The 24,027-nt window shown below is 34.6% G+C and overlaps 3 protein-coding genes across 4 annotated transcripts in view; 1 reads left to right on the top strand and 2 right to left on the bottom strand.

Moving 5' to 3' along the window:
• Positions 1 to 2,421, bottom strand: part of LOC128227605 (uncharacterized) — a 47,892-nt gene extending 45,471 nt beyond the window's left edge. For both annotated transcript variants that reach the window (XM_052938298.1, XM_052938299.1), the window contains exon 1: positions 2,285 to 2,421. In XM_052938298.1, coding sequence (XP_052794258.1) covers positions 2,285 to 2,336 — 52 coding nt within the window. In that variant the 5' untranslated portion in view covers positions 2,337 to 2,421. The remainder of the gene's footprint in view (positions 1 to 2,284) is intronic.
• A 2,240-nt stretch (positions 2,422 to 4,661) lies between these two features.
• LOC128226066 (leucine-rich repeat-containing protein 4B-like) lies at positions 4,662 to 6,203 on the bottom strand. Its single transcript, XM_052935964.1, has one exon. It carries the CDS (start codon positions 6,201 to 6,203, stop codon positions 4,662 to 4,664), a length of 1,542 nt encoding a protein of 513 aa, XP_052791924.1.
• An 847-nt stretch (positions 6,204 to 7,050) lies between these two features.
• On the top strand, positions 7,051 to 20,753 carry LOC128229145 (RING finger protein 121-like). Its single transcript, XM_052940861.1, has 8 exons — positions 7,051 to 7,135; positions 11,042 to 11,082; positions 11,696 to 11,837; positions 12,420 to 12,574; positions 13,556 to 13,784; positions 14,506 to 14,639; positions 15,451 to 15,552; positions 16,922 to 20,753. The coding sequence occupies exons 1-8, from the start codon at positions 7,082 to 7,084 to the stop codon at positions 17,040 to 17,042; spliced, it is 978 nt and encodes a 325-aa protein (XP_052796821.1). The 5' UTR covers positions 7,051 to 7,081; the 3' UTR covers positions 17,043 to 20,753.
• The last annotated feature ends 3,274 nt before the right edge of the window (positions 20,754 to 24,027 follow it).

The raw sequence follows: 24,027 nt of genomic DNA, 5'->3' as shown, positions 1-24,027 counted from the left end.
AAAGGTACTGTTTATTGTCCCGACGAGTTGTCCCTAACTAATATAATTATGACGCGTGTATAGTGTCATCACGTTCACGCCTTTGGCATTAGGGATCACACGTTGTAAAACAGGACAAGCGAATATATACAAGACAATTGTAGTCAAAAAGTTAAAAAAAGATATCAAACTGAAAACATCGATTTTGACATTCGAATACCTAACGTTCGATCAAATATTCGAATATTCGTTTGCATCCCTACTAAAAAGATAATGAGGGACTCAAGTCCGAGATAGGACCTCTGTCTGCTGAGAAAAGGCAGCTTTGAAAAGAAAACTACACTAAAAGGTACGCGGAAACCATGACAAGTCAACGAGCCAAGATGGGTAATTTCAGACCTTTAAAATGAAGACTATTTCCTTTACGATTGCTTCGATCAGTTTATAAAACCATTTTTGTTTCGACGTAGTTGATTTGTTTTCTGTGTTGTTGTTTTAGAGTTAATAAAGATCTGCCCGCCCATGTTGTACTGGCTGCATTATGGCACCGCGTTGGTGGGTGCCCTGAAATAATCCTCAAAAAGTTGGAAGATTTGTTTTACGGACCCCTGGAACAAGTCACAAGCATTACGCCAATCCGCCTATAGTTGCCTACTTTGTGACCCTCTTCCACTATCAGAAGAACCTCGGCCAAAACCAAGACGTCGTCGCCGACAACGTGGTAACGAACGTTTGCTTTCCTGAGCGTCCGGAATAGCCTTTCTTCTGTTACGGAAGGGGAGGACATACCGAATACCGACTTAACCATAACGTAAAACAATACCTTTTCTACGTTATGCTCGAATGCAGGTGAATACGTTTAGTTGCAATGGTTTAGTGTCTAATAATAATTTTCGCGAAAGCTATAAAAAAGAAAAGAAAAAAGGAGTGTTATCATTAATAATGGGAACCCCCAAATAAAACATGGGCTAAAATGAGGTGGTGCGCAAAAAAATGTCATTTGTCAGTTTTCGGTACACTGACTAAAAACAAGTGTGAGTCATACTTTTAGTAATCATAACAGGATGAAGAGTATTCGGTACGCAGTGCTGTACCCTAAGATTTTGTGATGTCTCACAGGGGCGGCTCCAGGATTTAAAGTAAAAGGGGGTGTACCTTAGGGAGTGTAACTTTTTGACTTGCGCCCCTCCCTCAGAACCGAAATGTAATTGGGTCAAATGGTTGACAGGGAGGATGGTGGGTACTCCCCCAAGAAATTTAAAAAAAAAATCTCCGAAATGGTGGAATTAGACGTATCTTATTACTTTTTTTCTTCTATATTGAATAAAAAAAATAACTTTGACTCTTTGAGAATTTCAGGGAGGGTGCGCCTCCCTCTCCCCCTGGACCCGCTAGTGTCTCGAATGGATGTTCAAAGAGTAATGACATGGGTCAGTATTTGACGATAGGTAAACCCATATTACCTCATTTAGAAATACAAACGAATAAATACATGTATATGTATGTGTATACGTGTGGGTATGTGTGTATATGTGACTGATTTTGACCCGATTATTGCCAAATCAATCAAATTTATTGGCAAATCGGCATAAAATAGCCTTTAGCCATTAAGAACGTTAATATGGCAAGAGCGTAATATCAACTAAAGAGAATTACGGAATAAGGATAAATAAACATTATGTAATTATATATAACAATATCAGTTGTTATCATAAGGTGCTATTGAAAAACTAATAATTATTTCAGACTTCAAAAGCAATAGCTAGAATGATGATTAAGGTGACTGTCATTTCCGATATAGAATTTTAATGATTTAAATAGGACGAACTCTAAATAGTTGAAATTCCTAAGATATAACTTAAATGAGTAGTGTATGGTTTGAGTTAAATGCATGGTATGGTATTCAAGTATGGTATGCCTATTTGCCCACAGTTGCTCGAGTTTTGGTAATTAAATCTTATTATTGACAATAAATGTGTTGTGACCATGCTCGAAGAAATTGTTTGTTTCATCCATAACATAATCATTTGCTGTGCCATTCAAAAATGTGTACCTGATACTAGTATATGGGACCAATAACAAAAACAAAAATCCTACTCCCAGCTGGTAGCTATGAAATATCTGTGTATTTGTCTTGTTAGATGTTATCAAAAAGGTAAACAAAGTTGTTTGTGTCGAAAGGAATCCAATCCCTAAATATCGTACTAAGCGGGATGTTTTATACAATATTATAATAAGTAAACATCCGAAGTGTAAATTTATCAATTATATATTATTACTTCTTTGTCTATAATAGCAAAATTACCTGAAATTATAATCAGTGTCAGTAAAGTCCACATTTTTGATTTCCTTTCCATCTTTACACATAATTTGTTTGTTTACGAAATAACTATTCTGAAGGTTTAAGATGAGACTTAAGCCAATTTCGAAACATGGCGGATTTCCGTGTATGGACAATAATCTATTTATAGTTATCACCTGTATACAGGTAAATTCCGCTTTAACAGTGAAAGGGAGAGCAATCTTACATGATGGCATCTCGGTTAATTTTAGATAGGTCACCGTATATGTTTAACTTGTCAAAGGGATATATCGACGTTTTATTAAAATTATCGAATGTGTAGTATGAAATTGACAAAAAAGTATGTACCCGATTATCTTTAAGTGCCTTCCACATTGCAAAAATGGAAGGCCAAATATTAAAAAGGTTTTAAACTGTATTGGTTGAATAAGAAGTTGATCAACTTGGTGTTTTCTTTTCGGAAAAGAGTGTCGTAAATTAAAGTATGTTTTTGTGTCCCAAACTAGGTGGCATAATTTCAATTAAAAATAATTCAATAAAAGTCACTTCAGTCCTGGTTACAAAAATCGACTATCACTTTTAAACAAGCAATCATCATGAACCAAAATTAATTGTTGATTGCTTAACACAAAACCCGGGGCGGCTGCAGGATTTGACGTGTTTTTTGTTGTTGTTGTTTGTTTGTTGTTGTTTTGTTGTTGTTGTTGTTGTGGGTTTGTTGTTTTTTGTTGTTGTTTTTTTTTTTTGGGGGGGGGGTGTTGTTGTTGTTTTTGTTTTTTTGTTGTTGTTGTGTTTTGTTTTTTTTTTTGGGGGGGGGGGGGGCGAAACTTGGGAGGTGTAACCTTATGACTTGCCTCCTCCCTGAGATCCGAAATGTATTTGGTTTAAAGAGATGGCCGGGGTTGGGGCTACTCCCCAAGTAAATTTTAACACTCTCTAGTCCTAAGTGGGAAATCCCCCCCCCCACACACACACACACACACGTTGCAAAGTATGCATACCTTATGCTTCATAAATATTGTACCACAAAACTGAATACGTAAAAAGATTTATGAATTGTTATGTTATGGTCCTTCAAACCTTTTTTGCATTCTGATAGGCACTTCAAAATATACTTTATTGAAGGAGAAGCTTAACTTCGTTAATCATCAGCTTATTGAAATGATCATATTTCTAACATGGGAAGTGATTGAAATATATTATAAAATTTTTTATAGATTGTTATGTAAACAAGGGGTGATATAAAAAAAAACTCACGGTTTACGTTGGATAGAAACATCTTGAAGCAACTTTTAGTATTCTAGTATTTATATAGTTATTCTTTAGATCATATAATCAAGTTCATTTATAATCAGCAATAAAACGAAATCATACTGGTTTGAACAATACCAATAGTACTTAGCCTTATTCAACTCAACTCAACTCAACTCAAAATTGTTCATTGCATTAAACTTATTATGGAAAGACATGAATAAAGGCAATAAATTGTTTTAACAGAAGAACACGACAATATAAAGGATAAAAAGGGGGATACTAGTTTCGTAGATGTTTACATTGTATATAATTATAAACTTTGACAGGTTAATTCGAGTTTATCTCATTTTTTTTTAAAAATAAATTGACAAATTTATGCTTTGATGGCCACGTGTAAAAATGTCTTTTTTGTATCTCTATTCTGAATTTTATGGGCGTATCAATAAAAATCATATTCACTTTCAATCATTCTTTGATACAGTTGTTACATGACCTTATCATTTGGTCTACGGACATCAAATTATTGCAAGCATTTATGTTTTATTTATATGGATTGTCTCCCTTTAAGGGTTGATACATTTTAAAATGCTGCGAAGATGTCCAACATTTTCAAATCAGAGATTGAGCGAATTGTTCGCAAAAATTATAATGATTATAATCGCAATTGCCGGGGAATATCGTCGTCGGATAACCTCGATACACTACTACGCATTGCACTTTATGAAGTACTACGTATTTTCGTTCCGTGGTTGCCGACGATGGGGAAATATGGGTATAAACACTACTTCACCCATTTTCCGAAATTAACTTACACATCTTTTTAAAATATCATTGGTTTGGTTAACCCTCATGCTTATTTATAAAAGCTGTTTTTTTCTGTGATCCAGCCACAAAAAACACTTTCTCGTTTGTAAACACTTTAAACGAAATAAATAAAAAATAACAGTAATAATTATTCAAAATTTATACGATAGACATACTTAAAGACCTAAAGTACATGTACATGAAAAGATAAAATTTATGTTTAAATAAGGAAATATTGCTGATACTAATACTCTTCAGCGTTTAAATCATTTTAAAAACATATACCGAGGTTCTGTTGGCAAATAAAATATACATACATGCATTATAAGTACACCACTATTTTTTTAGGATTAGAATGTCTTAAGCATTCAGTTGACGGAACTACTTTCTTCGATCTTTTCACTAGGCACCAAACGACAGCGCCAAGTCCGCCAACAGCTAAAGTGGTACAAGTAGCCGCGCCCGCTACGACCCAGACCGAAAGTCCATCGTCTCTTGCGACGTGCTCTTCAGGACTAGGATCGACGGTTTTCAAAAACGGCTTTGATGTTGTTGTCGTTGTCTGAATTGTCGTATTTGATACCTGACGAATGGTACCAGACCTCGTAAGGGCACTGGTAGAGATACTATCAGTAACAGTTTTAGTAATCGCTGTGGGTGTTGAGTGTCTTGTCGGCTTAGTTTCGGTTGGTGTCGTAGACAGGTTCACGTGGACAGAGACCGCGAGGTCATCCGAGGCCGTCTTGTTGTACGCTGTGACAGTCCATGAGCCATCATCAATAGTGTTCACCGAACGAATGATCAGCGTGCCATTTTCCGTTATTTCGTATTGTCCATGATTCGTTCCTCGTCCATCCATCAGCTGGCCGTCAGGTCTTCTCCACTTGATCCCACTTGGTTCAGGGTCTCCCTCAAACTCGCACTCAATCGTTAGCCGTTGATGCTCGGGTAGCGAATACGTCTCCTGTTGGCATCTCACAATTTTGGGAGGAATGCAAACAAATTCAGACTTGGGCACGTTGACAAACGATGAATATTTCAGCCTGGCAGGGCCGTTACAGATGATGTCGCTCGCATCAGTTTTGCTGTAATAGAATCGCTCAGCTAGTTCACGAAGCCAAAGCAGCTGGCAGTTACACTGAAGGGGATTCTCGGAGATGTGAATTTGTGTCATTGCTTTCAATTTTGATTTCAGCTCCTCTGGTATGCCTCGAAGTTTATTTCCGTTCATGTCCAGGGTTTGCAAAGAAGGAATGTTGAGGATAACATTTTGATGGATTTTCTTGATGTTATTCATTTGAAGTTTTAGAACTTTCAAGTGCCTCAAACCAGAAAACAAACTGTTGTCTATTTTCCTTAGATTCATGTCACCTAGGTTGAGTTCCTCTAAAATAGCAATATTTGTGAACATCGTACGGTCAAACTCGCAATCCTTGTTCCCAGATAGGTCGAGAGACCTTAGCTTTGACAATCCTTTAAATGTGTTGGCTGTGAGTCTCCGAATGTTGTTGTTAGCCAGGTTTAGATTGTGTAGCTCACCAAGTCCAGCAAATGTGCCAGTACCAACGGTCTGTATCTGGCTCCAGGAAATCTCGAGGGAGAAGAGCTTAGTGGCGCCGTCAAAATTGCCGGACCGTAAGGCCGTAATATTGTTCTTATGATCGGAGCTCCCTGACAGGTATATGAAGCTTAATGGTCCCAGACCCGTTGGAACGCTGGTTAGAGACAAGCCCTCGCATTTCAGGGTATATTGTCCTATCTGATTTGGTTTCTGTTTACAACCGGTTGGCAAAGTCGAAACTTGTCCAAGAAATACCACCGAAAACACTAAACAGCATCCGAAACTGCATCCGAAACTATTCATTGTCATTGAGGTTTTTTTAAATAAAATAATTTCTAAATTAAATAGCATTTCAGGTTTTATTGTAGTTTATATAGTTAATACAATGATAAGGGTCAACATACTTATAATGGACATTAATTTCACATGGCTCTTACCATCCAACAATGGTGAGATAGCATTTGATTAAAAACTAAAATTCCATCGTGATTTTTTTTTACTGCTTCCTCTATTAGAGATTCTCTTAAGCGATTAAGAAGAATAAATGAAGCCACGAGTTCACCGGGTCAAGATTAAGAAGATTAAGTTGTATCGCACTTAACCTCACCATCTCGACGGTTTCGCCGTGACATACCATTATGTGACAAACGTGATTTATTTCCGGAGCAAATAACAGGACGAGATACGCGCGGCCTTTATTCATAGGTCAGATTGAACTTCCTGTAATTTGGCAGAGTTTATGACCTTGGTTTGTCTTCACGATTTATAGCCAATATCTATATCAAAGAACTACTTCTTTACATATATGTTCAATAGCTGGACTTCCGCCACATACTAAATAATTTATATTCGTAGACGTCTCCTAAAAGCACAGGTCTTAACAAAGTATTTATTAGAAAAACGGTAAGCGTATTTAATTCAATTTTTAAACTGTTAAATCATCATCATGATTTTCTTTAAAAAATGAAATTAAATCTATAGCACAAGACCACGTAGGCGAGTTAATTAGCAAATGAAGATCCTCATTCCTGGCCATACATCATCATCAGTAAAGGCGCATGGTAAATCGTCTTCTTGGACAATAGTCGTGATTATCCGATGAAGTATGTGCATGTACCATATTGAGTGTCTGCTGCCATTTAACATAAGGCGGCTGTTGACTGCTGCCGACTTAAATCGATATGGAACAACACGTAGATCACAACGCTGAGCTTCATCATATACAGTTAAATAAGGTTTAATTTTATTTATTTATGTTTTGGTTATATTATAAGCAGAAATCGACAGCTCCTGATCTAAAATAAAGTAAATTTAAAGAGTCCCACAAAAGGAAAGAAAAGTCCATATTCCGGAAGAAAAGCCTTTCGGATACAGTACATACTATATTTAATAAATAGTTCTAACCAGTGATTCACTTTGAAACTTTTAAAATCAGGATAAGTCAATAACTAGTATGTGGAAATATAGAGACGCCCAAACTTAAATTGTCACAGGACTCTGAAGCAGCTGTTCATATGGACTAGTTACCCCATATGATCATGGTTAGACACTAATATTTTTCACAAGGTAGTCCCCCGATTACTGGATCTGAAATCTGGGTAGTCTAGCAAATTTTCTGGTAGTCCAAAAATAATGCAAGCCTGCAACTGATTTCTTGAGTGTTTTGCGAGACTTAGGCATCTCCTTAGAACATTGTCAGTATAACCATTTGATTGGTCTTTTTTATCTATCTCAATCAAACAATTCCGGCATTTAAATATAATTTTTAAACCTTTCGGGAAATCAGTGTAATAAATCACTTGACACCTCTACCGAAATCATTGCTAAGTTACGGCTCAAATGACAGACATTTTACTTATAGGCAATATTTGATAATTTGGCATCCTATTATTCAGTTTTCTTTGTTAATACAATAATGCTTAAAAAAAAAGTAATGAAATAAACTCCCAAAGTGTTATTAATTACTTTTCTAATATGGTAGTATTAGATCAAAGTTGTTATTTGCCCTAGCTTCAATGCATAAAATGTTACGACATTTTGGCGCAAAAATTAACGCACACAAGTCTGCTGTCGTCTGCACTTACACTGCATTAGACCTATGTAGGCAGTATGATTATTTTATCAGCTGCTTTTCTAAAAGTCATTTAAAAGATTTCACAAGCGAGACATTATGTTCCTTCTGTTTGCTTTATTGTGACACAGACATTTGACAATACCCTAAACCATAATAACCCTGATGTATTTTCAGAAAATCTAAAAATAGTAACCGCCATCAAGCTTTGGTTTACATCGTATCTATCATTGTTTCTGACTGAAAATGCAAGGGACTTAGAAATTTCACCACTTCTGGACCAGAATCTACCTCGCTGAGATTGAAAGAGGTTCACATGTCTAAGGATTAAAACACACCACTCAGTGCGAAATTGGTTTTTCCCTTTCTTAATTAAGACATTCTAAAGACTGGTTTAAATATTGGTCAAAAGTCTATATGAAATGCGCACGAAATTCATTGAACACTCCACGTTGTCCGGAACTGCTCAGCCATTTTCGGCAAACTTTAGAATGAGCATTTACTGCTGATGTTCGTTTTTTTTTTAACATGACATTTTATGCAAGTTTAAGCCTAATAAAGATTTTATGCTCAATTAACTGATGTGATATTTAATTTTTCTAGACGTCCGACAGACTATTGACTTAAAATTTCTGGTAGTCCGACCAAAAATCTTGTCGTCTCGGGCTACCGGACTACCTTAAGTGTCAAACCCTGATGATCATTTTAATTTTCACATAAATTAGAAATGAATGAAAGGTTATTGCATTCAGAATAAAAATATAAACAAATAAAAGGCTGCAATTAAATGCTAGATTTTTTTTTTTCAGTTTTTTTATTTCTATTCTTTACCGTATTCACCTTAAAGCAACTGTGCACCAGATGATCAATTTGCAAGAAAAAAAGAAAATTGTCGAAAACTGACATAAACTTGGTATTAATGTGTACAATGCATTGAAACTTACTAACTGAAGTACCACATAGTTTACAATTTATTTAAGTTTAGCAGTTATTTCGTATTTTTCCATTAAAAAAGATTACTATGTCTACCTAGTAGAATTCATTCCTAATGCGTGACTGGCTAGTCTATGTTATCACGTGATATTACCAAGTAAGGTATATATAGCTAAAATATACCACTCGTTTGAAGTAAGCCTTTGTAGCACAGTGGATACAACGCTGGTCTGCAATTTTGGCGACACAATTCGAACCCTGTCTCCGACACAATTTTTTTTTTACATTTTGGTACTTTTTTACAATTATGATATCAAAGCGTAACACATTCTAATAAATAATTGTCCTGAGATTCGTTACAGAAAAAACTTTTTTTGGTGCCAATCTCGGGTAAAATCCCATTAAAGCCAAAATATATTTTTAAATACTCAATGGCATTTTTGCCAATAATAAATATTTGTCAAATAAAAACTAGAACAGCAGTCTTTGGACAGTGATACCAATAAGAATCTGAAAAAAGAAACAATGTAAACTTGCTACATTGCAAAGAAATATTTATTTTAAAGTCTTCCTAAAGCATGAGCATGCATTTTTTTAAGAGCTTATTGTCTAATACTAGTGTTGCAAATCAGTTCCAGACCATCGATAATCAGTTCCACTCAAGAAACTGGTTTTGGATAGTACAATCTTTTTTCAAAATACTTTAATTGTAATTTTTTTCTTGAACAGTAACTAGTCATCCTTAACTATGTATATGCTTGGAGTTGTTAAGTGTTGTTGTTGCTTTCGCCATATTGTCAAGGATAACAACTGAACACTTATGAATTCATTAATAAATTAATTGAACACAAATAATGAAAGGAAAGAAGGAAGACAACTAGCTAGTTAAATTGATGATTGATTATGACCAAATTGACTGTCATTGATTTCAGGCCCAACCAATCAATTATAATCAATCATCGTAACATCACAATTTTAACTAGTTAAAATTTAATGGATTTCTTTCATGTATTCAGTTTGATTTAAAATATATCAATTAAAATATATCAATTCTTTTTTTCTACTTTCTTAGTGCAAACTCGGAAACTAGCATACAGCATCATTATCATTCATGCTTTATGTTTATAGTCTCAACTATTTTATAGTAATCTAGGATACAAGTAAGTGATAATGAAAATGAAGTGGCAGAATTATCCCAAAGGTCATTACTCTCTTAATATGGAGGTAATTTGTGATTTAACGCATGCTCTAGATTAGACATAGGGTTATGCTCATGAAATGCATGTGCCTGAATAAATATATCCTTTTAAAGATACATTGTAGAAATTGTACATGTACCACTGATCTTTCTCTTTGTTTTGGACTTGCTCATGGTTTGCAAAATGCATATTTTACCAAAAAAAAGTTGAGTTACAAAATAAAGTTTGGCAAACCATTATGAGTGTCAAAACTAAGATACTGACAGCACAGACCACAATTTTTAATACTGGTACTTACGGGATTCTGCAATTTGTTGTAGCGTGATTGGATGACTGACATTATCACTTCATGTTATCTGTGTATTCTTAATGATAAAAAAATCCATCTACTGTTGTGTATGTCCGTGTGGCTTAGTGGTTCAGGCATCAGTTTTCTATTTTTTCTTTGCTACCGGTGTGGGTTCTCACCCCACTAAAACCAACAATTTTGTTTATACTTCCAATGTATTTTTTCTTCAATTCCGGTAACATAGAGTAAAAAAAACATTAAAATAAGTGTTTTCAGATGCGTTACTGGTAAAACTAATTTTTGGTCCAAAAACATGAGCAAGTCCCTTCAAATACAAATACTATCAAGGGTCATCATAGGGTTTAACTGGATTATTATTTATAGCATTTTTATTTGTTATTTGCAAATAAAAACCTTATTGATTCTTATTATTATTTAAATTTTCTTTTGCTATTATCTTTTACTCGTTAAAAATTAATATATGGATTGCAATTTACACTTAAAATATATTACACTCTTTTTTATGATTGTTTTAACTTTAAGATTTAAGCCAGATTATTGGAAACATCTAACATTTTCTTGTAGAACTTGCCCATTGAATGTATTGAATGTACTTACAGACTGACATCATGTTATTTTCATTTTTCAGACTATAGACCTGTCAAAGTTGTCAGAAAAGGAAAGATGGAGGTAAAATTATTTCTCAAAATATAGAAATTTGTGTGTGAAGTACCCAGGTACATATTTCATCAAGAGAATACAAAATAAGACAACAATTATAACTCAGATTATTACTCAATTACGATCTTCTTCAGAACTGGATGAAATGAAGATGAAATAAGCTGCATTGGCTTTTACTAACTTAATTGTTAATATTTTATTCAGTTTTATATATATTATTAGTACATGTGAACATCATATGAGGCAGGCTGAGGCCCTTAACTTTTGAAATTTCGTGAGAATAACAAGCTTTTGAAGGTTATTTGATAAAGCAAAATTTCCTAATAAATCTTGATTTAACAAAATAAAAATAAGTTTATCGTAATAATCTTAAGGATAATTTTTCATTACAAATCCAATAACTATTACTGAATGTAATTATTACCCATATTATATCAACACAAAAATAGTGGGCTTAGTATAATCCTTTTATAAGGGCCTTGAAATGTTTCTAAAAATTTTGTCCAAAAAAGTATCTTCCAATTTACTAGCTACAGTATGATGATGTAGTATCTCAAAGCAATGCTAACATTGTCTTCCTCTCACCATACCATTTTACATACCTCTCGCTATGTTCTTCTAGGATCGAGCATGCGCGGTTACACGAGAAGCACAAAGGTCACGAGGCGATGCACGCGGAGATGATACTGATCCTGATAGCTACCCTCGTTGTCGCCCAGATCCTCCTTGTACAGTGGAAACAGAGATACTTCAGATCATATCAAGTAAATAGCAAGGCTTCCATTAAGAATTTGAAATTGGAAGTAGTTACATCCTTGTCATCAATTTTGGAAGTTGTTCCGGAAGTTCAAGTCTTTGTTCCATTGTTTCTTCAGTACCGGTAATTCTGATTTAATATGAATCAATTTGCATCTAAAACATCCCTACTCTATGAAAGAAGATATAAGTTATACATAAGCAATATTTTGGTGTTTTTAACTGGTAATCTGTGGCAACGAACCTAGCTATTAATTAAAAAAAGAACATTTATAAAGGTTTATATTTTTTATCATATGTTAAAGTCAAATGAGTTAAACATGCAAATGCATTAAACCTATATTATTTTTATTAAAACTGGAAATATGATTATGAATTCAAACAAACTTTATATACTTGGTAGATGAAACCAACTATTTCTTCAAATAAGCACAATTTCTAACATTTTCTATGCAATTCATAATGCTTTAATTATTCTCTGCCTGATACAATGTGTCTTTTTGTCCCTTAGCATCCTGACCCTCTTCTGTAGCACCCTTTCCTTTTTAAAACCTGGCTAAAACCTAGCTGTATCATACTCTGTGTTTCAGCGGGCCACCTTGCTTGGCATGTGGGTGATACCAGTGGGTTTCTGCCTCAAGTTTGGCTGGACGAGGTTCATCATCATCTGGGCGATATTCTCCATCATCACCGCCTACATTGTGTTCCATTCTACACGTAAACCTATACATGGCAGGACTCCAAGGTACGTTTAAGTCTCAAACAGACTGATTTAAAAGTTCTTTAATTGATAGCTTAAGGCACTTAATTTCATTAATTATGTGTCTCATGTGATCTACCACGTGTTTGGACCGATTACAAGCGTCTGCCAATTAGAAAATAACAAGTGTTCATTGTAGCAAAAACAAAGCAGCTGGTCTTGTTGGTCTGATGGTTATCTTGTCACTTTTATTGGGGTTTTGAGGGGTTTGTGTGAATGACAAACCAGGTTTATGTATTACCTTTTTTACATATTGTACTGTCTGGACCGAAATTATAAAAAAAAAAAAAATGAACAAATTTCAGACAATTTTTTTTACCATTTTCTCTTAGTAAAATTGGTCGAATTGGTCAAAATTGGTCCAGACCGGCAAATTGTTCGTTTTTAGAAGCCCTAGTCTCAATTGTATTTAAGGGATGCATTTTGGCAATTAAAGTCATTAGGATTATGACCTACATTGACAGCTAATAAGATCACGTTTTGGCTGCCATTGAGTACCATGCTTAATTGTTAAGAATATCATTTTTACAACTTAGACATGATGTCATAATTTGGTTCCCCCCGCCTTCAGTAAACACATTCTTATCCAAGTCAGTTTGAACTTATTGTGTAAAATCTTAATGATTAAGAAGGGCAGAGCAAGTGACGCAAGTGAGATTTTACACAATATGTTCTAACTGTTATACATTTATTTATTATTAAATACTTTAAGCAAAAGTGACATTTACAAGTGTGTTATCTTTGAGGTTTTGTTTACCATTTTCACGCTTATTAGTTAGTCTGTGCTGCTCTTTTTAAAAAAAATCAAAAAATCTCGGAATTACTCTTTAAAAAGATACATGTTACTTTTGAAATACCATTCAAACTAAAAGTTTGCAAATAAAAATGCTGATTCTAATATCATTCCATTGACTAAATTTGTATTTAGTTCACATATTAGATTCATACCAACTTTTTCGTTTACAGAATGGTATACAAGTGGTTTTTGCTCATCTACAAAATCAGTTATGGTTCCGGGATTCTCGGCTACATGGTGATCATGTTGACCATGCTGGGGGTTAACATGTTGTTCCTCATCAAGCCCCAGACCTCGATGGATTTTGGGCTTCTAGTTATGTTTTACGGCCTGTATTTCGGGGTGGTTTCCAGGGATTTTGCAGAAGTCTGCAGTGATTCCATGGCTGTACATATTGGGGTAAGTCGGACTTCATTTTGGACTGTTGACTGTTGTAATAACAAATAATTTAATTTAAACTTTATTTAATTTACAACAATTGTGAAAGTTATATTAGCTTATACTAAGTCACTCTTGTTGGTATGATGTTGTACGAGAGTGTGGTCTGATTTTGTTGGGGAAACTGGATAAACCAGACAAACCCACTTGTCTGGCTTGGTGAAAACCAACCAAACTCATAATTATGTCCAGGCTGGAAAATGGTGGCCGTGGTGAGACCCGAGAGTGCTCACTTTACAAACCATTTATAGTGTTACATTACTATATTTATAAAGATATACCTATATTTCCTTCAGTGTGCTTCATTCTTTTAGTGTCATTAATGTTCTAAGTCACATATCTTCTGTTTTATTTTGCAGAAATAATATAGATATTTATATTACTTTGCTGATTTCAATATTATGTCAACTGATGTATGCATTTTCTGTAAACATCTAAAATCTCTCATTTCAATTGTTGTCCCTGACCTTGTTTAAATCATTTCATTATTTCAATTAGAATTGAACTTCTTTATTAACAGTACTTTTCTTGTGTAAAGATAATCTCCAAAGAATTTAATAATTTACTTGTAACCAAGTGCAGAATCAATAATATGTTATAATTATACTGCAACCACTGCTGCTAACCATAATTATGACAAAACATGTACACAGGATATAACATTGAGTTATCTCCCTTTCAGTACTACACCACGACCGGGTTACCGGGCAAGCGGTTAGATCCAAACATCTGTGCTGTGTGTGGGAACCCAATTCTCGTCCAGAATAATGAAGAAGCCGTCATAGAAAATACATGCAAGCTACAGTGTGATCATGTGTATCCTTAGCGCCTTGTATATATTTATATCCCCGCTTTACTAAGTAAAATAGGGCTATACAGGAATCACGCACATCCGTTCATAGGTCTGTCCCATATTTGTGCGGTCCATATCTTTCTCATTCTTTGATGGATTTTAAATTACTTGACAGAAGTAACCACCATTGTTTGTGGATCTATCGCACACAAAACTCCTGCTCTATCCCGGCAATATTACTGACACTTAAGCTTGCGGGGTTATTACCATAATCACATTCTGTGATAGCTCTAGTTTGACAGGTAGCTTAACTTAAACATGAATGCTATCAATTTCTATGTAATTTAGAATGATGACTAGCAAAAATGATTCTATAATACTAGTATAATACTATAATACTAGTAATAGTAAATCTTAAGTTTTAGGCATCATACAAGAAATGTGCGTCTTCTCTTAAAGTACCTGCTTTTCTTTTAAAGTACCTGCTTTTAAATCCTTATATGCTCAAACGCAATGCACTGGTCCCGGTCATGTTGGTGGGCGTACAACTGGAGGTACTCTAAAAGGTGGTGGCCTGTCATTTATACTTTTAATACAAAATCACAACAGCGCAGTTTCATTTTCGGGAAGAAATTGTTACATTATAATATTGTTTACTTTCTACTGTTGGGGAAAAAACGCAATACTGCTTATTCTATATTAAAATCCCTGTATATAATTATGTATTGTCGTGTCATATGAAAAGCTAACCACAATCATGTTATTGGTTTCCAACTTGTAACAATATTTTGCAGAAGAAGATGCTATCTTGTGATCCTTAACCAGATGTTTCAGTTTTCACGAGTTCTGTATACGAGGCTGGTGCATTGTGGGTAAGAAGCAGACGTGTCCCTACTGCAAGGAGAAAGTGGATCTCAAGAGAATGTTTCCGAGTCCGTATCCTTTACCTGAAAACTGTTCTGTTTATGGTTATAAATTTTTAAATGTAATATCAAAATTTTAGCTTCATATTTTGGTATCAGATTAGGCTTGTTATTAGTGAAGGTTATGTAAAAACATCTTGCATTTTGGGTAAGTATCAGTAGATAAACTTGTTTCTATTTAATTTACCAATTTAATGATCAATAGATCAAACCAATTCTTAGTGGACCACTGGACAGTTTTAACTGAAAAGTATTGTATATCATAAAATATACATGTGCATAATACATACTCCACTATTTTTTGCGGTGTTAATAGTCTTGTCATCATTTATTGTGTCGCCTGACTAGGCGACATATAGGGGTTACTTTTGTTGGGGGCGACGGTTGCAGTAGCATTCCTTTTTCACTTGTTCGGGGCATATCTCTTAAAATATTAGTGGTATCAAATTGAAATTTCATATGTAGATCCATCTCATTAAGACAAATGCAGAGCACAAGAACTGTTACTCTTGCTTCTATATTTTATTATTGCCCTTTGTTAATTTTCAAGCTTAAATTTTGTCAGGGGCATATATCATAAACTATAAAAGGTATCAGTTATTGCCCTTTGTTAATTTTTATTGTTAATTTTTGTCCGTCTTAATGTTGTTACCTTCAGTTCAAATGCCACCTACACTTGAAAGTTAAATGGCAACATCATTGTTTATAAATGAATAAAATACCAATCTAACAGCTATAATGTCGACAGTAAATAATTCGTCAGGTGATACATCCTACTCGCTGAGTTCTAGTTGGTCAAAAGTTGTCATCAGGAATGAATTGAAATAGTCCTTTAACTTCTTTTTCAATTAGGGTAAAATCATCCAAATTGAGACCTTCTTTACACAAAAGTCCAAATTCACTTTCAGAAGCGGATGTAGGCAGGGCTACTTTTATACGTCACTAGCGTTAGGGTAAGGCTTCTTTAGTGTTAGTGTAAGGTAGTAGCACATAGCCACTCTCTTATTTTAATATTCATACTAGTAGGCATGCCATTTTCGCATTCTACTGGATGTAATATAGACACCACTGTTTTTCATGGTTGCAGTTTTTTGGTATAAAAGGAGTACGGTAACCTCCTTTTCTTCTGTGTAGTGGATGATGTTTAGGACAAGTATTGCAATTTTAGAACACTCGTTTCAACATCCACACATTTATCTCAATGCAGCAAGTCAAATTTATGAATTTTCCAGAAAGATTGTAGGATACAGAATTGAGCACATGTCCAATCCATGGTGTACAAATGTCATACTTCTATGATGCAAACTATGCATATATATGATAGAAGCAACTAAAATGTTGAAACTAGCTTGTAGAATATATTTCCTTGACAGTTTTTTCAGCTGGGATAGACCACATGTAATGTATGGAAATTTCCTAGATTGGATCCGCTACCTCGTAGCCTGGCAACCAGTGATAATCATGCTTGTTCAGGGAATAAACTGGAGTTTGGGCCTCGAATGATGATGTTGACAGACAAATTTTAGGATCTTCAAATTGATATACATGTGTCCCTTATATTCTGCATTTTTTCACTCCTAGGCATGTTATTAAAGATGAATGTTACTATTATATGAACAAATATTATTATATCTGATAGTGATAAAATGTATATTGATGAAATCCCATACATCATACTTCTGTTATGTTAAAGAAGAAAAGATGAGGTGTTGTGATGGCCTTGATATCGTTATTGTTGCTGTCTGTTATCATGTAAAAATAATGTTAATCCATAATGCAAATTACTTTATATCTACATGAGACTTAGTAAAGATGTTATACACGTGTGTAGAAAGGCCTATAACTGTGGCTTAAGTAAAATATTAATGTTGGATTATGCCCCTTTTTGATCTGAAAACAACAGGAAAGCATAAGCATTCGCCTGCAGAGCCCATAAGCTTTGATAAACTGTTGATGTTGATTTATGCCCCTTTTTAAGTGCAAACTACAACAAAAGCATTCACTTGCAAGGCCCGTAAGTTAAGCTTTGATAAACTTTTTATGTTGAGTTATGCCACTTTGATCTGAAAATAACATCAGACAAGCATTGGCATTCGCTTGCAAGGCCCATAACATTGGCTGTAAAGGAATTAATGTTGAGTTAAGCCCCCTTGTTACTGAAAACAACAACAGACAAGCATTGGCAAGCACTTGCAAGACTTGAACTCTGGCTGTTTAGAAATTAATGTTGAGTTAAGCCCCTTTGTAACAGAAAACAACAACAGACAAGCATTGGCAATAACTTGTAAGACTTGAACTCTGGCTGTTTAGAAATTAATGTTGAGTTAAGCCCCTTTGTAACAGAAAACAACAACAGACAAGCATTGGCAATCACTTGCAAGACTTGAACTCCGGCTGTTTAGAAATTAATGTTGAGTTAAGCCCCTTTGTAACAGAAAACAACAACAGACTAGTGTTAGCATGGGCTTGATACGCTCTTCTTTTCAGGTTTATACCGGAACCTTATTTATTTCAAATTTGGTAATGGTTGTCCGATAAACACATTTGTTGGTTCACTTGCTTCCCACCACATGACAGGCTGAGTTTATATCCTGTACATTGCCCAGGTATATTCAAGTTTGGCTGATGGACAATTGTTTGTTCTCCTCTTACTCTGGTTTTTACCACACAATATATCTCATCTTGGCCAAATACTGTGCCTTGAATAATATAATCTTGTAATTAATACTTTCATTTTTTTTTAACTACATGTTTTGTTAGTTTGAAATGAATAATTGTTGTAATTTATTTTGTTAAATTGTTAAATATAGTGGCTGGGATTGTATTCTGGCTGTATTAATTTCAATATAAATTAAAATGATTGGAACCCTGGTGTGACTGTATAAATTATATGTGTCCTAGTTAGGCAGAACAAATGGAAGCCTTGAAATATCAGCATAGTTGTTGGTGTAGCCGTCTTGTAGTTTGTAATACTATTGGGGAAGAAAAGTTTTGCTAATTTTTGTTTCAATATCTGACAATGAATTAAATTAAGGAATGAATTGCGGGGTTGATGTCATTATCGGGGTATGAACACAATTGGGCTGGTCTAAGTGTGTGGAGTCCAAAGGACTCCACTCGTACTTTGACCAGCCCAATTGTGTTCATATCCCCGATAATAACATCAACCCCGCAATTCATTCCTTATATTTACACCAACAGTACATTATTTTATTCAAGAAACGTTAAAAAAAATACTTCATTTCATTTCGGATTACCTATCAGTAATCCTTTCTTACCCATTCTGTAAATAGGACGACCCGACTGTTACCGGAATTTTTTTTTTCAAATGACGTTACAATAACGCGGGAAAAGATCAACCACTTGAAATCACTTTTAAACGTAAAATTTAAACACTTTTGGCAACAAAACGTTTAAAATATAATAACTTAACACTTTCTAAAATGTTGATTTATATTTTACGGGACCTGCTGACACAATACAAACAATGACAAGATCAATAGTTTACATGTATATTGTTATGCGATGAATTGCGATCTAAACATATCTGAAGATGTTGCGTTCATCAATTGATGAACGCAATTGCCGAAAGGCAGTTCATTTAAGGAATGGAAGTTGAGGTGTAAATATTTAACAAATAAAAACCACTGCCGTAAAGAAATAGAGGATAATTGTTTGTTTCAGTGTAAGATTGTTATATATTTCACCAAGTGAGCTTCAAAAGCTATATTTCAGGACTTAACGAGGTGAGATAAATTGTGATTTTACACTAAAACAAACGATTTTCCTGTTTATTATATATCTAAAAAGGATATAAAATGCCATGTGATTAAAAAAAAACGTCATTTCAAAAATGACGTCGTTGAAAGTGTGGCTTAGCCCCATGTGCGCTGATGTTTGATTTTTAAGTAAGAATGGACTAAAATTGAAAAACTGTGAATTATCATTTTTATGCCACTAATAAATATCTATTAACCACCAGAAAGCATATACTAAACTTGTTTTCATCTTAAGATTCTTTAAACTGGTTAAAATTAAGAACTTCTTCTCATATGCTACAAAGACCCTGATAAGCCTGGGAGTGTATCAAAGAGCTGTGAACATGTACTGTAAGATATACTGAGATACGCAGTTACCAAAGTTGTAGTTGTTCACCTTATTTGCTTGTATGTTTGTACAAATGTATATTCTTATTTCTTTATTATTGTTTGTTATTTTTATCTTTTAAAAATCCTACATAGAACAAATAACATCGTTATGAATTTAAGATAATTTTGTATTTTGATCACCTTAAACAGAAAACAAATGGTAAATTTAATTGAATTGTTTTTCTTGTATCATTTATACACCGCTTCCTCCTGTTTTTACAATAAATATGAGCTCTGTCTGGAGAAATGATGTTACTGTTATGACATCATAATGTAAATCATGTCACTTTTATGACACAATAATATAAATGATGTCACTTTTATGACATCATAAAATTGCTAAATTTACAGGTGACTTCTTGTACATATGTTTTTGTCAATATTTAAATGGGTTTGCTATTAAGAAGTTGCTTACTGAATGTTTCAATTTTCACATTGGGTAATGAGAAGAGCCTCAGAAAACTACTGAATGATAAACTTTCATTGTACGTTATAACAACACCCTAATTGATTCAAATTATTCTATAAAAATTGGTGGTGAAATGATTTATAAAACTGATTATATAGCCTAAATGATAAAAAAATTATGAATCAAATCATTTGTGAAATATTTGTCATAATTTTATGTAACAAACAGAATGTTTTGATATATTTTTATTTTTTGTCTTGGTACGAGCCATATTTTTCGAAAATCCATGGAAACCAGTTGTACAAGACTGCTGACAAAAAATTAGATTGCAGATTTCTATATTAAAGTTCAAAAAATGAAGTTTGCAGATATTTATGCAAAAATTTGCTCTTTTCAAGACAAAAAATAAAAAGTTGTAAAAATGTTATATCTGTGAGAGTGCAGCTTTAAAATGTCAAAAGTTCAATTTCTTCAACAATATCTAATCTCGCTGGATGCGGCTCATGTTAGAGTGTAGGTCTGCATAATCCTGAACTCAACACTTCTAGTCAAAGTTGCAGTAACCTTAAATGTTCAAAAATGGAAAACTATTTGAATGTCTGTGATTGAGTAATTGTCATGTTGTATTTAAATCCATATTAAATGTTTATGACACAAGTCTTGTAGTTCTTTACTGCTTTTCTCCATGGCTGTGAGAGTGACCTAGTGGTATAGGGAGCAACATCTCACCCAAGAGCTTGTGGGTTCGATCCCATAAGGTGTACTTTTTTCATGACCTATCAAAATGGACATTAGACTGATTCCTACGCAGGAAATGGAACCCAAGTGGGATTCTATAAGCTATCAGCTTTTATCACAATCAAGCTGAAAGAAATTTGTATAACCCATACTATCGATGCCAGTAAGGAAATAATATCACCTGAAGATTTAAAGAATTACTTCGTTAGAATAGTCAATACATCAATACATCATTTTTGACATTTTATGTCTCCCCCCCCCCCCCATGAATGGGGCGACAAATTGTTTTTGCTTGAGCTGTCTGTCTGACACAAATTGTCAAATCGTGTCTGCTACATAATTCTTGAACTACTTGATATTGAAATGTTCACTATATTAAGATGATGTGCGGAGCGTATCTTAACCAGCTGGGTTCAAGGTCAATGTCACATGGAGATCAAAGGTCAGATGAATTTAATATGACTATTATTCATGTAAGCTCTATATCTCTTTAACCCTTGACAGATTTTAAAATTGTTTGCCACAAATGTTCACCATATTCAGATGATGTGCAGTGCACATGTTTCAACCACCATGGTTCAAGGTCATGGTCACACAGAGATCAAAGGTCGAATTAATTTAATATGACTATAATTTGTGTCCGCTCCATATCTCTTGAACCCCTTGACTGACAAATGTTCACCTTATTAGGACGTTGTGCAATACACATGTTGCAGCCACCTTTGTTCAAAGTAAATGTCACACTTAGAGGTCAAAGGTCATATGACTATAATCCAGGTCCACATCCCTTGAACCCATGGAATGATTTTGAAAAAAACGTCACAAATGTTCACCCTATTGAGATAATATGCAGGGCGCAGGTTACAACCAGCTCAAACAAATTTCCAAATGTCGTTGAACTTCGACAACCACAGGGGGAGACATCTGTTTTTGATTAAAAAAAAACACTTGAACACTGTTTGCCCACTTTCTATGGATTGCATATACTTAGTTGCCCGAATTTCTATGTCTGTATCTGTAAAGTACATAGAAGGGCCACTGCTGGCAAGTTCACTATATAGGTGTAGTTTATAGCACTAAAGGGCACTCCTAAAGCTCTCGTCTGTCTTTACGCACACTTTTTCTTCTTCAAAATGATTCCACAACAGAGGAGTTTTCACAAAAAGATTGTATATGATAGTTTGTGTGAGTAAAAGGAATACTGTAAAAGTCACCATTTTTTAGTTCTTTGGGATATATTGTTGGATTGTATGCAGTCAGCATACATTTTTAGCTTGCATTGTTTTTTTCGAAATTCTTTTCCAGGTAAATATCTGCATGGCAGGCGCAGTATCCCTGCTGATGGTGAAGAACATAATCAGGCGGTTGTAGACGAGACAGTCTTGAAGAGTTTTTTCTCAGGCAAAGTAAACAATTCAAAGTTACATACAAAAGAGGTCAATCACGAAGAAAAGTCCTAAACCCAAGGAAATGTAAACATACAAGCTATAAAATGTTTCTAAATTTTAGGCATACTTGCACAGCACCTGAACAGAGGAGTAAAAGCTATCTGTAGTTCGAAAAGTTTTAACCATTTTCAAAGCATAGCCGACTGAAAACGGGCTGTCTGACCTCTGGCCTTTGAGTTTGACCTTGTCTTCCAACAAGGAAAAGATGCAGACCAATTGATACGATGCTAAATTGGAAAAGGACCCTCCTCAAAAATGACCTACAGTACATGCACTTGGTTTAACATAAGAAGATATTGAATCAAAGTCCATGTGTGTGTGTTTGATAGTATATCTCTCCATTGGTGAACATTTATGAATATTTACATCATGGTGGTTTGGCATTATGTTAGTAACCTTGAATAAACAAGTGTTTGTTTGAAAGAATTTAACCCTTAGGCTGCTGATGGCGATTTTAAAGGCTTTGCAAACAGCTTGGACCCAGACCAGACGCCGAGTAACTCGGCGCCTGGTCAGGTTCCAAGATGTTTGCCACTCAGTCAATATTTCCCCAAAGTTTTAAGTAAATTGAAAGTAATTTAGAATAAACCAGACGACATTTTTGAGCAGACGACAATTTACCCAGCATGCAAAGGGTTAAACAAGAGCAGTCTCGGACTGTCATTTTCCCTCGCCGAATTAAGAACAGTATTAGCCTTGCCTTTCAACAAAGGATGCCAATGAACATTAACAAAGCTCAATAACTCATAAAATACTGAAGCTAGAGTTATGGTAACAGTGCACGGCTCTTCTCCTAAATTTCACCCATCTGTACATGAAGTTTGAAGACAATACCTCAAAGACTATTCAAGTTATCCTCCAGACAAAAACACCCACGCATACCATTACTTTTTTCAGCTTCAGATAAAAAAACAACAGTGGTTAACCGCCAATTGAGAAAAGACACAGGGTATGACAATTTGACCTTTTGTGTTGAATCTAATGTATCCTAGATATGAAAACTGCACTCAGAAGGCCTTTTAAGGTAGCAAACATTTGTGTCAAATGTCTTTGAAAATGATCATTAGCCTGAAAAGTGTCCCTTTGACCTTTAAAGAGATGTCACAAGAGATTGCACCTTGCGCTGAAAATAATAATCAGAAAATTTATGCCCATTTTTTTCCATTCTCATACACCAGAGTGATGATGCTATGCCAACCATGTTGTAAGATTTATCATTATCAAACCTCTGATGAATGAGAATGAACTTTTTTCAAATCCTCCAAGATTTAAAAAATGTTAGTTTGCTCAAATCAGAACTGTGGAAGTGAAATTTCCATAAAGCTATGAAGTAAAATTTAACGGCATATGCTGTATTGGTGAAACAAGACAGTTTCAGAGAAATCATACTGATGCAAAGTTGTATCACTACAAAGTTACTCCAGATATGGGGAAGTCCCATGTTTATTCTACTGTTTAGATGTGAAGTGTGAGCTATATCACCTTGAGATTATAAACAATTTGTCATGATTACAGACTCATAGTCAGATTTCAACACTACATATTCTAATTTTTTAAAGACCAGGGTCAGACTCAAAAGGGCGTTGGGGAGCCCAAGACTCCCAGACTTTGTTGCAGACTCCTTTACAGCATGGTAGTCTGTTCAGGAGGGAATGCTATTTTGGATATAAGTGTTCTTGTGAGCTCCTTAAAACTATAAATCTTTTAAACAAGTATTTTTCTGAAGCTAAATAGGTTAAAATACC

Source organism: Mya arenaria, chromosome 3 (assembly GCF_026914265.1).
Source record: "Mya arenaria isolate MELC-2E11 chromosome 3, ASM2691426v1".
Classification (NCBI taxonomy): Eukaryota; Metazoa; Mollusca; class Bivalvia; order Myida; family Myidae; genus Mya; species Mya arenaria.
Note: the sequence above shows the minus strand (reverse complement) of the source record. Positions and strands in the feature narration are given on the sequence as shown.